The 15,379-nt window shown below is 39.1% G+C and overlaps 1 protein-coding gene across 1 annotated transcript; it reads left to right on the forward strand.

The window, feature by feature from the left end:
- The first annotated feature begins 60 nt into the window (after nucleotides 1-60).
- On the forward strand, nucleotides 61-14,071 carry LOC135080512 (3'-5' ssDNA/RNA exonuclease TatD). Its single transcript, XM_063975153.1, has 7 exons — nucleotides 61-175; nucleotides 252-428; nucleotides 1,132-1,230; nucleotides 4,791-4,954; nucleotides 9,011-9,194; nucleotides 9,694-9,856; nucleotides 13,792-14,071. Exons 2-7 carry the CDS (start codon nucleotides 287-289, stop codon nucleotides 13,952-13,954), a joined length of 915 nt encoding a protein of 304 aa, XP_063831223.1. The 5' UTR covers nucleotides 61-175; nucleotides 252-286; the 3' UTR covers nucleotides 13,955-14,071.
- The last annotated feature ends 1,308 nt before the right edge of the window (nucleotides 14,072-15,379 follow it).

The following is a 15,379-nucleotide window of genomic DNA, read 5'->3' on the forward strand; positions in this document are numbered from 1 at the left end:
TAAAATAATTTTCTTATTGGCTATCTCTGTCTGACACAGATGACCATCTGACAGAACGAAAAGAAACTGAATGACAGCACAGAAACATGGTGGCATCTCAGTGAAGTGGGCGATATTTTCGGCTAGTCATTAAAAAATTCAGAAGCTTATTTAGCAAGTGTGTTTGATACAAATTGTAAGTATACAAGATGAAGAATAATGTGACTGATCTTTTCCGCGCAGGGAAGTCTTAATAGTGTCGAAATGTTCAGGTAAACACCGCATCAATAAGCTTCACACATTCAGGATGACGTCTGAAGAAACCCAGATTTCCGAGGAGCTGAAGGGATGTTACGAGAATCTTATCGTAATCGACATCGGCGCAAACCTGACTAACAAGAAATACGGCCGTGATCTCGATTCTGTTGTTCAAAGGGCAAAAGATGCAGGTATGTTGTTGAAAAAGTATTTTTGGCCTAAATTGCGTGTGTAGTGCAATCCTCGTCTGTTAGCGAGCCGACACTCTCTGTTACCCGCGTAATTAATTCACATTTCAAATGATTGCGCTTGCGCATTCCATGAATACTTGATTTATTACTAGTGGAAGTAGAAATTCAGTCGTATTTTATAGATCTAGTTGATTCCACCAAGAATTCAGTCCATAAAAGTTTGCGTTAATCAAACATATAGCCTAGAAATATTTTTAATTGCCGTGTAAATTAATCTGCTCCGGTTTCATTGAGCTTGACGTTGCTCAATTATTTAACAATTGTACACTGCCATACGGATTTTTGTTAGGCAATAGAGAAAGTAAAGTGACTTATTACATTCACCTAAATCATTAAAATGTATGTACGAATTAATTATCATGCTTTTATTATTATAATTGGATGTTTTTCAATTAACATAATATTGCCTTATCTTCTTAAAATATTAAACCCATAACACAGTTACATGGAATAATTAAATATAAAAATCGAATACTGGGCTGTATTCAAATATTTTATTTTTTTCAGCACATCACCACCATAAGACCATCTTACGACTATTACGATTAAAGCCTCAGAGATCTCTATTATAAATAAATAGTAGAAGAAAATACTTGGTTTTGATATTAAGTTTTTTCATCACAATTTAATTTTGTTTATGCAGGTGTCCAAAAGATTATGGTCACGGGAACATCAGTCCGAAACAGCAAAGAAGCCCTCCGACTGACTCGCCTCTACCCCGGTACAATTTACTCAACAGCAGGTAAATAGTTAATTTAAAAATGATTCTGAATCATCAATAATCTATTTTTGCATGTAAAAACATGTTTACTTTTTCTTTGATAATAACATGACATAATTATGACATTTAACAAATTCTACTTGCATGTATATTACTAAAATTCAGATTTTGCTTTACACTGACGTGTAACACAATTCTTTAAATGTCCGTCCAATTGAAGTTGATAGACACACAATAGACGTTGTTTCATTAGCCGCTTCGGCGACAGCACGTCAAACCGTATGAAATTGAACATCGCTGTCACTTAGTAACCGTCACGAGGATCGAACAAAATGTTTATTGCAATTTGAGTTGTTAACAACTAACTGACCGATTAAAGCGCGGGGCTTTAAGGCTGGTGTTAACAACGCCGACATATTCAAAGTCACTGTCTCTAATACCAGTCCTTTTTAGGCTTCCATACCCATCACAAAATCCTCTTAATACCTCCCTATCTGTTTTTAATGGCTGTACATGTATTTCATGAATCATTTCATCGTCATGCCTGCTGTTCAAACTCATTAAAAGTGCATGGTGTTCAATCATGTACTGTATGGATCTCTTTGTAATAGTTCAGCTCGTATTTGACTTGGACAATTTATTCATCTAACGTCGCGCACCTTTAGCCTAGGCGCAGACCACTTTTTATTTAAAAATTATAAATTCCGTTTCTAATTTGTATGAAGAATCGCCAATACCAAATGTGTAATGTGTGCACTTTCATACGTGTCCATACTGATTAACAGTCCGACCCAACTATCGGCCAATTAAAAGTCGGAGGTCTGCGCCTAGGCTTAGTAACTGTAAAAGTAATAACATATTTATTGTGTCTTGTCTTTATCAAATCATTAGGCTTTTTAAAAAACGTGGAATACCTCACCTACCGCATACGATCCGCATCGGCCCCGTCGATGGGTCGGTGCAATGAAAACTATGTCAGTTCGCAGAGGCGGTTTAGTGTGTGTTTTACTTTGCTCTAATTATTTAAAAGGCCTAATGCGTAGGCGCATATTCATAGCCGTGACGTGATCGCCTCAACAGCGAGAGGAAAATTGGTTGCATAATAAAATTATTAGTATTTTTTCCTCAATTAGTTTTATTTGTTAAATTTTCTGACTATACATGAAAAAACTTTCATACATACTAATCCTTTGTAAATATTCAGCGTTGATAAGGTGTAATTAATTTACCGATTAATTGACAGATGATGAATAATTATGTTTCAATTGCATTATGTCTTGTTTGTTTAAGTCTGGGATGGATAACGTTTATTATATCCAATTATTAGGATTTGTTTGAGCTCATTAGCAATTTGGTGATTTCAGTATCGTTATTTTTTGGTCAATATTATATCCTTGGTCGGATATAGCCATTCGTCTAGATTTTCCCGGATTTGTCCTAGTCTAGAGTTCATTCGTCCAGGCGGGGTTTCATTTGTAGTCCGGGTTTAAAAATTTCTTTTTTAGTTCGATGCCGTGATGCCGGGCGATTTGACAAATAAAAAAAAAACCTTTTGACGTAAAATTATCTGGATTCCGCCTCAAAAATCCGGGGTTTTCATTGGTTGCCAAATTTTAGAGATGGCAACCCTAGTCGGATATAATGTTCGGGAACGTCTTATAACGTCTAATTTGTGAGCATTCGTTTTGCTTGCGTCAGCACATCGTTAAACAAGCACATTATTTCACAAAGCTTAGGAACGTAAATATTATTATAAACACAGGCAGAATCGTTTGATTACGACCTAAATTGAAATCTTGCACCGAATGCTCGAAAACATTCTGGAATATGCTCAAAGCAAATGTTACATCCAGACAGTCCATTACATGTATATTATCAATTTCTCAATCTTCCTCAGGCGTCCACCCTTACGACGCCAAATCCATGGTAGAAGTGGACATGTGGACAGAGTACGCTAAGTGCTTCTTACCCATTGCCATATTTATTTATTTATTTTATTTAAGGCACAGATACAGAGAACAAACAATAACAATACAATTAACATACATAACTAGCGGCCGCCCGCGACGCGTCTTTCCGTTCTATACATGGCCAGAACGCACCCATAGGAAACTGCTCGTGTATATTTTGGAGTGTCTCTGTAAGTCGGTCACTACAAACTATACACGAATTTTGCGTACTGATCGTGTATAGTTTGTGTCGTGGATGGATTCCGTCTTCGCTCCAAACTATACCACACCACTTACAGTTGACTAGAGTGTGTTTAGTTTATTTGATTTAATAAAATATGGAATTATATTTAAAATTATTACATTTATTAGATATTATGCTCGTGCTTTGTCCTCGAGATTAGAAATAAGAACTACCTGTGTAGATCACGTACGGTGATGCCATTTTTAAATTCATTAATTTTTACATAAAATATTATTATTTTACTGAATCTACATATTATTATAATAAATCTAGATTTATAACACTAATGTAAGTGGTTTCTGAAATTAAATTGATTAGGTAGATTTCAAATTAAATAACAATTATTTATTAGTGAGAGTGAATGAAGAAAGTTAAACGTGCATTATTAACTAAAATTGTCGACCGTTCGGTGTAGTGGTTCGAAACGGATAACTGTTCCAGAGTTAGCGGGTTCGATTCCCGCACAGTACAAACATTAATTTGTGTGCATGAACATATTATATTTTGATATTTGTTTGTATTGGACTGGGTGTCTTCTATGTATAATAAGTATGTATTTACAAAAAAAGTATTTAAGTATGTTTATATCCGTTATCTAGTACCCATAGTACAAGCTTTGCTTAGTTTGGGACTAGAAGCGCAGTGTAAAATGTCCAGGGATATTCATTTTTATTTATAAGCTTTTATCTCAAGAACAAAAATCATTTTCACATACATAATTCTTAATTTCAGAGTTATTCAGCCCCAAAACAAATATCTTTTCTATGGCAGAATATGAAACACCAAAAAGCTCTTTATCAAAACAATGGCACGTGTCGAAATTGTTTCAATGTTTAAAGTAGACACGCAGTTATGAATTAATATGTAATAGAAAGAGAGGTAAATAAGTCAAAATGACGAGCATGCAACTAAGTACTCGCGTATACATTGTAATCGCGAACTTATTACAATACATACATGATTAGTCCGTATGCGTACTGACGATGTATATTTTGGAGTAAGATAATTGACCTAAGTCACTACAAAGTATACGCGAGCAGTACGCAGCGTATGCGTACTGGTCGTGTATAGTTTGGAGGAGCTTAGTAAAAAAAGTCACATCCAAACTATACTCGATTAGTTTCACACCCTTGCGTTCTGGCTATGTATAGAATGGAAAGACGCGCCCGCGACTTCGTACGCGTGGATCCCGTTTTATCCACTTTAAATTTTTCCTGAATTTTCTTTGCTATAAACCTTACGGAGCCCGAGACCTTTCCAACGAATGCAAAACCGTGGAAATCGGTTCGTGCGTGCGAGGAAAACCCGACTTATTTTTATATAGTAGATAACATAGCACAATATTAAGTCTGATCTTCTATCTATCTATTTATTTATGTTCCTACCAGGCGTCCATCCTCACGACGCGAAGTCAATGGTAGAAGAGGACATGTGGACGGAGCTGCGGCAGATTGCTAGCGCGCCGGAGTGCGTGGCGGTGGGAGAATGCGGCCTGAACTATAGCAAGGAGTTCTCGGAGCCGCCTGTGCAGCGAGCAGTCTTTAAGCGGCAGGTAAGATGACCAAACATTGTCATTTTCATGTTAATAGAGCGCAATATGTATTGTAGCCAGGCCTGCCACTTGGTGGACCGACCGCTTGGTGAAGGTTGCGAGAAACACATGCTGGTCGTCGTGGAAATACTTGGAAACAGTACAATGCTTAGGCTCAAAGTACCGATTTTGCTTAGATATTTAAGATTTAACCACACCAACGCGTATAGATCGCCATCGCCGGCGCGATCAAAGGCCAATGATAGGTCGCGTGAACTGTCATAGGTCGCGCGACCTGTCATAGGTCGCGCGACCTGTCATTGGCCTTTGATCGCGCCGGTTTATGACTATTCGCATTATACGACTATTCGCATATAGAAATACGATCAAACACTATAATTTTCAGCCCTTAAAACTCAGTAACTTTGTGATTCCTTTTCAATCAAATAAAGTTGGTAGAGACCCCAGGGGAAGCCCTACTAGACTATGCTTTGTTTGTGTTAATACACCGGCAATTTTGTAAATCCTGCGCTGCCCGCATCCTAATGCTCCCTAGGTCGTCAATCCACCGTAAGGAAGGCCTAAATTAATTCGGAGTGAAATGATAGGGGCTGATCGTTATAGTGCTCAAGAAAGAAGAGATCGACAGATATTGGTATGCCGTGACAATCACGTAGTGGTTGATAAACCGTGAATGCATTATCTTTTCAACGATAAGTCTTGCCAGTTTTCAAAATATATCATCCAGATTGCATCATAATTGTCAAGTGTAAAATTTTGGTAGTCTGTTAATTGGATGACAAAGAGATCTCGTTTTAGAGCTGAAAGTGCAAGGATCTTGCTTTTAGGGGTTAAATCAATTCACGTACCTACTCCCACGTTCATAAACGGTCAGGTTCGTAAACCTCTCCGTGTCCTCAGATAAATATAATCCAGGACAACAACCTTGGCACTTTAAACATTGATTTATTTTTAACTGGCCTTTGCTTCCGACTTTAACCGCGTGGATTCCGGTCAGTATTTACAACACGCTAAAAGGTGATAAATAAATATAAGTACCTTTTAGTGATCGGCAAATAGAAAGTTATAGAAGTAAATGCACACATTCGTATTGAAGATTTACAGTCGCCTGCAAATTGTTGTTGAATTATCGCACTTATTTCATTAACATAAGGTACCAGACCTTATGTTAAAAAAAAAACTCATGAAACTCATTTATTTATGCAAGTAGGCTTTTAAAAAGCACTTTTACACGTCCCGGTATTAACCCTACCACTACTTCCAAGGCAATAAATGGGCCAGTGCTGAGCGGCGCAAGAAAGAAAGAAACTCAGTCACTATTTTCAGCATCTTTTTCAAGGGTTTACAGACTTTAAAATATCATCATCATCTCAGCCATAGGACGTCCACTGCTAAATATAGGCATCTCCCGATGTTTTCCATGTTGATCGATTGGTAGCGGCCAACATCCAGCGCCTTCCTGCTACCTTTATGATGTCGTCGGTCCACCTTGTGGATGGACGTCCCACGGTGCGTTTTCCGGTACGCGGCCTCCATTCCAGAACCTTGCTGCTCCATCGGCCGTCAGTTCTGCGTACTTTGTGCTCTGCCCATTGCCACTTCAGCTTGCTAATCCGTCGGGCTATGTCAGCGACTTTAGTTCGTTTACGGATCTCCTCATATCTGATTTACGAGATCGAATCATAGAACATAAGGTCTGACACCGATAGTCAATATTATAGTCAATATTGACTATCGGTGCCAGACCTTATGTTGATAAAATAAATGTCATTATTTAGCTTGATATGCCGCTGTCTGTATGTAAAGCCGAGATCTCTATCAAGATTCAGTTGCGTGCACATTACTGTTGCATAATCGCGCGTATTGCGTTTACATAAGGCGTCACAGTATTTCGTTTGAAGTTACGCCGTTCATGCTTCTGTAAAGCCGAGATTTTATCAATCAACGCTATCACACCTAAGGGCCATAGCAGACATGCTACTTTTAGGCTAAGAACTCACGGCGCGATTTTCACGCGCGCCCGCGGCGGTTGTGGATTTGCGGTTTTATTTCAAAACTCACGACGCGGTTATTCTAAGAACTCACGTACAACCGCGCCCGCTGCGGGCGAAAACCGCGTCGTAAGTTCTGGCATTAGTTTTTGCCTTAGCATTAGTGATCAGCGATTTTGCGACTGTATCGATGCAATATCGCGATTTCGCGTTCGGAAGCGGTCTCGGAATCGCGCATATGAGCGACTCAATCGACGCAGCATCGCAATTTCATGACTTCATGCGTTCGAAAACGGCATCGAAATTGCTCGTTTTAGCGACTCTATCGATGCAGCATTAGTCCAGTCATTTGGTACAAAATAATGTAATATCGAAATCTATTATAAATACCAATTTTCATTACTCCCGGAAAACTTTCCTGGTAAAACTACCAAATGACTGGACTACATTGCATTTTTTACATGCTTTCGAACGCGGTACTGAAATCTCGTGTTTTAGCGTATAGCGACTATGCAGCATCGAGATTTCGCTACTTCATGCGTTCGGACGCGGTGTCAGAATCGCGTGTTTTAGAGACTGAATTGTCGCGTTTGGCGTACCTATATACATAAGTGTGCGGAGTGGAATGTGATCCAGATTCTAAAAAGCCGCTAAATCGCCGATCGCTGACGCTAAAAGTAGCATATGTTCCGTAGCTCTAAATCATGCAATTTGTGGTTAGGCAATGGTCTAATTTCGCCTGCGCGTCACTTGGCAGACTTGGCACACATCGGTGACCCGTTCAAAGGAATCAATTACTTATCGGCTGATAAATGCATTGACTGATAACGGGTTGAATGACTCTAAATTATTTGTTATTGTAGACCATGTTATGACTGTCGATGGATGTTTGTAGATATGGATAATGAATAGTCGTTAGACAATCGATTGTTTCTTCTGCTGATGCATTGTTTTACACGGACTATAAATTGTTTAGGTGATTACTATTTTGCCATAATGAACCTAAATAAGGTTCATTTTGCCATAATGAACTTTATTTAATTAGTTTAAATAAGGCATTTTAAATACAGTCTTTAATTAGTTGCAAGATAATTCGAAAAAATATTTGTTTATCCATTTGGTTTCTAAGTTAGATTGATCTTTTGTTTAAGTACTTATAAAGTCACAAGTCGTTAATATCTAATGCATAAGAGCTAAAACTACACAGATATGAATTGCAACAAAAATCTCGATTTAATCGCTAGAATGGATTCAAGTTTTTGCTTGGTTAGTTTTAAATATTTGGAGTAATTACTGGGAAGAATTTCATCTAATTTTGAGTGTTATTTCAACTCTACATTATAGGTCAATTCCTCAATTCGCCTCTGGTAAACAAGAGAGGTCATTCTCTTATAGAGACTAATGCCCGTTTTCACCATCAATCCCTAATTTTTAAGTGACCCGATGGTAACCGACCGAGGTGGACCGATGACCTCACAAAGGTAGCGGAAAGGCGCTGGATGCAGGCCGCCACCAACCAGCCATTGTGGAAATCATTGGGGGAGGCCTATGTTCAACAGTGGACGTCCTATGCTCAGCAGTGGACATCCTATGGCTGAAATGATGATGATGATGATGATGATGATGACGATGATGGTAACACATAATATGAATTTGGTTTTCATAGGGGTCACTTAGGGATTGATGGTGAAAACGGGCATAAATAATCTACATGACTTGATTATATTCCCTCACACTAGTCTTTCGAGCTTTGTCGTAACGTCGTCGTCAACGTTGCGCAGGCGCTGGCGAAACGACGACGTTATGACGACGCTTCAAAGACGCTGGTGTGAGAAGCCACACGGTTCGGTGCGGTCGCGGCGCGGCGCCGGAGCGGTGCCGCTGCGGCGTCCTGCATATAAAAATCAATGATATATCAGACGGTGCGTTCCGGCGCCGCACCGCAGGCACACCGCACTTCGATTGAGCGAGACGGTGCCGTAGCGGCAGCGCATACCACCATGTCTACAGTGATGCAGTGATGCGGCACCGTGTGGCTTCTCCCTTAATTTGATGCTTTTGTCAGGTGGAAATGGCGTGCGACCTCCAAAAGCCTCTGTTCGTGCACGAGAAGGAAGCGCAGGAGGACCTGATAGCGATCCTGTCGGAGTTCGGCAGTCGCCTGCCGCCCGTCGTGGTGCACTCCTTCACCGGCTCCGTGGAGCAGGGGCTCGCCTACATCGAGCGGGGGTACTATCTGGGGATCACAGGTCAGCATCAGCAGCATTACCATTTCTTCTTCTTTCAGACTATGCTAGTGGGCTGCTAACTAAACATGCTGGAAACCTTTCAGCTGTCCAGTCCCAGTGCTCTCAAGGTCGAAGTTCAGATCGAGAGAACAAGCGGGCTTATTAATCGGGCATCACAGCTCAGCATCAGCACCTTAATTTCAGCGTAAGACAGCTGCTTCGTCCACTGGCATACGTGAGCCTTCCCCAGAGCGCCGCAAAGCATCTACCCCTTTTTCATCTAGCCAGAGTCACTATCTTCTTAAGGTAGAGGTTCTGAAGTACATACATCGAGCAGCGAGATTTTGTTTGGCAAAGACTGGTTTTGACGTCACTTTTCGCAACTTAATTGACATACTATTTACGCGGACGTCTGCATGTTTTGTGAAAAAACGTATACCTCTGCCGCTTTGTTTCCACAAAACAAACCCGCATTGTAATTCCGCCACAGGATCTCATGGTATGAATTAATCTATTGCAGGGTACATTTGCAAGGACAAATCCGACGGCGGCATCCGGCGGCTGCTGGCGGAACAACTACTGCCATTAGATCGTCTGCTGGTGGAAACGGATTCGCCATTCATGTACCCAAACACGCGCGCGTCCAAACTGCCGCTGCACGTCAAAGGCGGACTTACGGAGAGGTGAGAATGATTGCGACCTTATGCTTAGGTAATAAGTGCGCTAGTGTGAGACTAATGCCCGTTTTCACCATCAATCTCTAATTTTGAAGTGACCTCTATGAAAACAAAATGCCTGTTATGTGTTACCACTTCACTTAAAATTAGGGATTAATGGTGAAAACGGACTAGGCTGCTGGTGGAAACGGATTCGCCATTCATGTACGGTGTACCCCATAAGGCGGACTTACGGAGAGGTGAGACTGATTGCGACCTTATATCTAGTTAATAAGCGCGCTAATGTGAGACTTAAGGCTGCTGGTGGAGACGGATTCGCTCTTCATGTAGGTAGCCCAACAATAACGTCTAAAATGCCGCTGCACGTCAAAGGCGGACTTACGGAAAGGTGAGAATAATTGATAGTTGTTTAGAGGCTGATTGAAACCTTACGGCTAGGTAATAAGGTGGACTGACTGAGAGACGAGTTTAAGACTGCTGGACGCTGGTGGAAACGGATTCTCCTTTCAAGTACCCCAACACACGCGCGTCCAAACTGCCGCTGCACGTCAAAGGCGGACTTACGGAGAGGTGAGAATGATTGCGACCTTATGTTTAGGTAATAAGCACGCTAATCATCAACCAAAGCGCCTCTAAACTGCCGTTGCACGTCAAAAGTGGACTTACGGAGAGGAAAGACTAATTTCCAGGCTGTTGAAGACTTTAGGCTGGGTTCAGAGTCACGCGATGGATGGTACGTGGCGTGGGCGTACCACACCCTGATTTAGGCTATGCGCGCACGGGTGACTGTCACCGTGACAGTATATCTTTATTTTTTACACAAGAGAGTCAACGCAACGCAGTATATCTTTATTTTTTACACAAGAGAGTCAGTCCTACATAATCTTATCTATAGAGAGAAATACTGTCAAGGTGATCAAAATCACCCGTGCACGCGAGCTTTTACAGTACAATCGCGGATCATCCTCGCGGTTACGAAACGCGCGTACCACACGACGTCCGCGTGACTGAAACCAGCCTTAGGCTAGAAAAGTTCTCGGGGACCAGACGTAGTGTAGGCAGGTCGCACAGTCGGTAGACTGACGATCTGGTAAAGGGAAGGGCTTACTATGGTTATAGCTAGAAAATAACATTTATCATTCAATGCTATCACTGTTTACATGTTACTCTGAAATTTGTTAAGGCTATTGATTGTGCGGCGAGGATTTACAAAAAGACATTTCAAAAATAGGTAATGATTATCTTACAAAGATTAAAGGTAATACAGTTTCCTTAGCGATAGAGCCAGTGATAATGTTCTTTAAACGTTATCTATAAGCTACTTCCAAAACACTTGGAATTATTGTTTTCATTTATGCAGACACATGTTGATAAATTGACTGCTCAAAGTGAACCGGAGTTGCATTTTTCTGGATTGTTCAGTTGTGTGACTCATGGTATGAGTTTGGTATTAATTAATTATCTGGCACGCAAAACATTCAATTATCCATATTATTAGTCACAGCGCATGTCACAACAATATTATATTTGTGTCATAATAATAATATGGCCACGCAAAGGAGTATTGAATTATAATAATTTCATTTCATACGTATAAAATATAATATAGAATACTACTAATAAAACAGTCTGCACTTCCTGGGAAATAGCATTAACTTTATAATTTAAAAAAAATATATATTTGAATAATACGTTATCAAGATCATGCTACAAACATGTACAATTTATTATTATTATATTTTGCATAAAACTTCCTTTTCATTTGACTGCGTTTTGATTTGTTTCATGAACGAATTTTGAAATACATTTTAATTAATTAGTATTAACAAAATATGTTGAAAGTTAAAGTAAATCATCCAATCAAAAAAATTGGTTGAAACGCTGTTAATTAATAAATCTTTGTTGAAATTCAATATTGAAGTACGAAAGTTACAAAAGACTGCAAAAAGATAACAGGAAACATACCTGTGTTAGACAAACATACCAATTTGTTGAACAAGATTACGTAAATAAAATTCAATATTTTATTATGTCCACAATCTTATTTCAATTAGAGATCAATTAATTAATATTAAGTCATTTTTTCAATTGATCGATTGTATTCCATCAATCAATAAAGTCAAGTACAATTTGTTTTATTAGATATGAACTCAATCAAATTAAATTTATTCAGCTGCTTTCAGCGTTTTTATCGGTTTAAAGTAGAAATTAATACTAAGTTTAACAGATGTGCTATGTACAGTTAGATGAAGGCTCAGTTTGCACCAAGGCGGATCGGATGACAGGAGTGTGTTTTCCTTTCTTAAACAGCAATAGACTGACAGCTGACAACTACGCAGTGCGTATAGATGACCCACGCTGAACTGTCCCACCAAACTCAATGACAGGGGGGCGCTACCATCGTTCAACTATATGGTTTCCAACATGGCAAAAATCGGAACCAGCGATCCGGTATTGACGGTGGCGCCCCGCTGTCAATGTCATGGATAGGACAGTTCAGTATTTTGGAACTATAGTATAGACCCAATACACTGAACTGTCCCACGCGTGACATTGACAGGGGGGCGCCACCGTCAATACTGGATCGCTGGTTCCGATTTTTGCCATGTTGGAAACTATACAGTTGAACGATGGAGGCGCCCCTCTCATTGAGTTTGGTGGGACAGTTCAGTGTAGGTCATCTATACGCATAGCACACATGTTCTCTCGTCTCCGCTCCGCTTTGGTGGGAACCGGGCCTTATGCTATACTGTTTTTGTTTTAGGTTATGGTATTTTGGGATTGCTAAACGATATATTAATTTTTCTTTACAGTATTTGATTTGCGCTGTAATATTTTGAGTTTGCGTTATAGTATTTTAGTCGGTGTTGACTTATTTTATTTATTGTATATCAGAACATTTTGATAGTAATTTTCGAATTTTGTTTCTTAAAGTGTTGACGTTTTTCGAATCGTTTTTTTTAATAATAATACAATATTAGTAAAGATCTCAGCCATAGGACGTCCACTGCTGAACATAGGCCTCCCCCAATGCTTTCCATGTTACCCGGTTGGTAGTGGTCTGCGTCCAGCGCTTTCCTGCTACCTTTATGATGTCGTCGGTCCACCTTGTGGGTGGACGTCCCACGCTGCGTTGTTATGCCTATGCCTGTGTTCAGCAGTGGACGTCCTATGGCTGAGATGATGATGATGATGATGATTAGTAAAGATAATATTAATAAAAATGAATCATATAATTTTTTCTGCTCATTAAAGTTCATAATAATGTCAATTTATTGGTAGTGTAAGTAGGTACTGCTTGTTGTGTTTAATGTATTTTATGCATGCGATAAACTAAGTACATGATTAATTTAACAAATAAGCAATGACTAATATCTTTTTTACATGATATAAATAGAAAGTGTTATTTATTTAAGTATCAAAAATTGCGTTTGTCTTACTTATGAATCGAGAAATATCGTTTTTAGAATTGTTTGTATGTAGTGTGTTGTCTGATTGTAATTGGCAAACATTTATTTTAATTGAAACCCTGATAATATTTCGTGTTTTATGCTAATTTTAAACTTACGGATTTTTATTTTGCTCTGTCAGAAATAAGGCGTGTTGTTGTATAGTCTATTGAGATTTGAGACACTGATTGAAGACGAACAAAGTCGCGGTCAGTACCTAGTAAAGACGTTTTAATTTTGCAAAAAGAATGATGTGTTGTTGAACTCCGAACTCCTCCAGATAGATGCTTCTGATTAATTTCGTTGCGGGTCCAATGACAGTTTAACTTTCCCCCGTAACAAAGTTGACCCTCACTGGTTGGGTTTTTATTGGCAGTCAAGCTGTAGATCCTGGCTACACAGGAGTTGCAGCGGTGGGAACAAGATGTGGGAACAGTCCCGTGATGTCGTTGACTGTACAGGATTATAAAGAAAATGTATTTCTACCCCCAGATCAATGAACTTCGTGAACCGCTACTGCACGTTTCAACGCAATGAGCCGTGCGCGCTACCAGCCATAGTGGAGTTGATAGCTGGCTTCTTAGCCCAGAAACCTGAGGATGTCGCTCTCGCCACTGCCTTCAACGCGCTCAAGATCTTCGGATTGAGCCAGTGATGCCAAATACAGGGTAAGGTGGCTTTGGGTAGATGTGTAAACAGTTTTGTCTGTTGAAATAAGAAAACGGTTGAGAAAGGCAGCTTAAAATAAGAAACAAGTTGAGTAAGGCAGCTTTGAAGATCCTGGTGACCAAATGACAACAAATCTTTGAACGTCAGCAACTTATAATCTTTTTTTTGGGAAAAATAAGTAAAAGGTATTTCATTACCCTCTAATGTTTGAAAAGATGCGATCCGAGCTACAGTTACCATTCGACAGTCAGCGTCAAATTGCTCGTGACACCTAAAGTAGCCAAAAAGTTCGTAACACGTCTTTGTTACAATTGGAATAGTGTTATCAACTATTGGCCACTTGGGTGTTACAATCGATTTGACGCCGACTGGACAACATTCTATGATGTAGATTGACCGCTCGTGTGTCGTCATAGCATAATGGCAGCTTATAGATGAGAAATGAAACTTCATTTATTCACACAATCCAGTATTCATGAAACAGATGAATGCGTAATAACTAATAAGTGTGTGAATCATAAAAGATGACTACATTGTCTGAAAATAGATTAAACGTAAAGTTTGACCTTGTTCTCATTTGGTTATCAGTTTCTATATTTCGACTGAGGCAACAATAAAGTAAAAATTCGTGGTCAAGTGAAATGTTATCTTAAATGACAGCAGTAATGGCCAATTTTAAGCACATCTACCTAAAGTCAATGTCAAGAGGGCTGCCCCTTTGCTTTATAAATCTGGTTATTTTATTAGATTAGAACTCTGATCTTAAACAATGAATTCGGGATAGTAACTGGCTGAGCTAGAAAACTATCATGTTCAAAGTTATGTATTTATAAACCAGACAATACATTTTTGGTCTATTGACCACGTAAATCGTGAAGCGAAGGGGCATTATTTAACGCAAAGATTTATTAAATACATTTATTATAAAGAATCGATGAATATTCGGGCTTGTTAGCTTGTGCCTTATAAGATTAAGAAAGATTACGATGTAAGGAAAAAATCGTATGGTGGTGTTCCTGTGAAGGAGCACCGATCATTGTATTTTTGTATTAAAGAATTTATAAAACGAAAAAAAAATGGTTTCTTCAAACGTCATCGAAACAAACGAAATTATAACGGAACCAACTCGAAAGTACTAATACTCATTTAATTTGTTGTTGCTATATTTTGTGGGTAGAATAGCAACATGAGGCTGATTTTCACTAACCATCAATATTGTTCAAATCTTGCCAACGATTTTATGATTTAAAAACATCTTTTCGATGTATGCCTCTCTAAATATAAATTCCCAAAGGAAATGTTATACATTAAGTTTTATAACATGTTTACATTTAATTTCTTTTTTATGAAAAGCCAATGATCCAGTTTTATAATCATTTGGCCGAATAATATGAAACTGTATAATAAAATG

The sequence above is a fragment of the Ostrinia nubilalis genome, chromosome 18, assembly GCF_963855985.1.
Source record: "Ostrinia nubilalis chromosome 18, ilOstNubi1.1, whole genome shotgun sequence".
In the NCBI taxonomy this organism is placed as follows: Eukaryota; Metazoa; Arthropoda; class Insecta; order Lepidoptera; family Crambidae; genus Ostrinia; species Ostrinia nubilalis.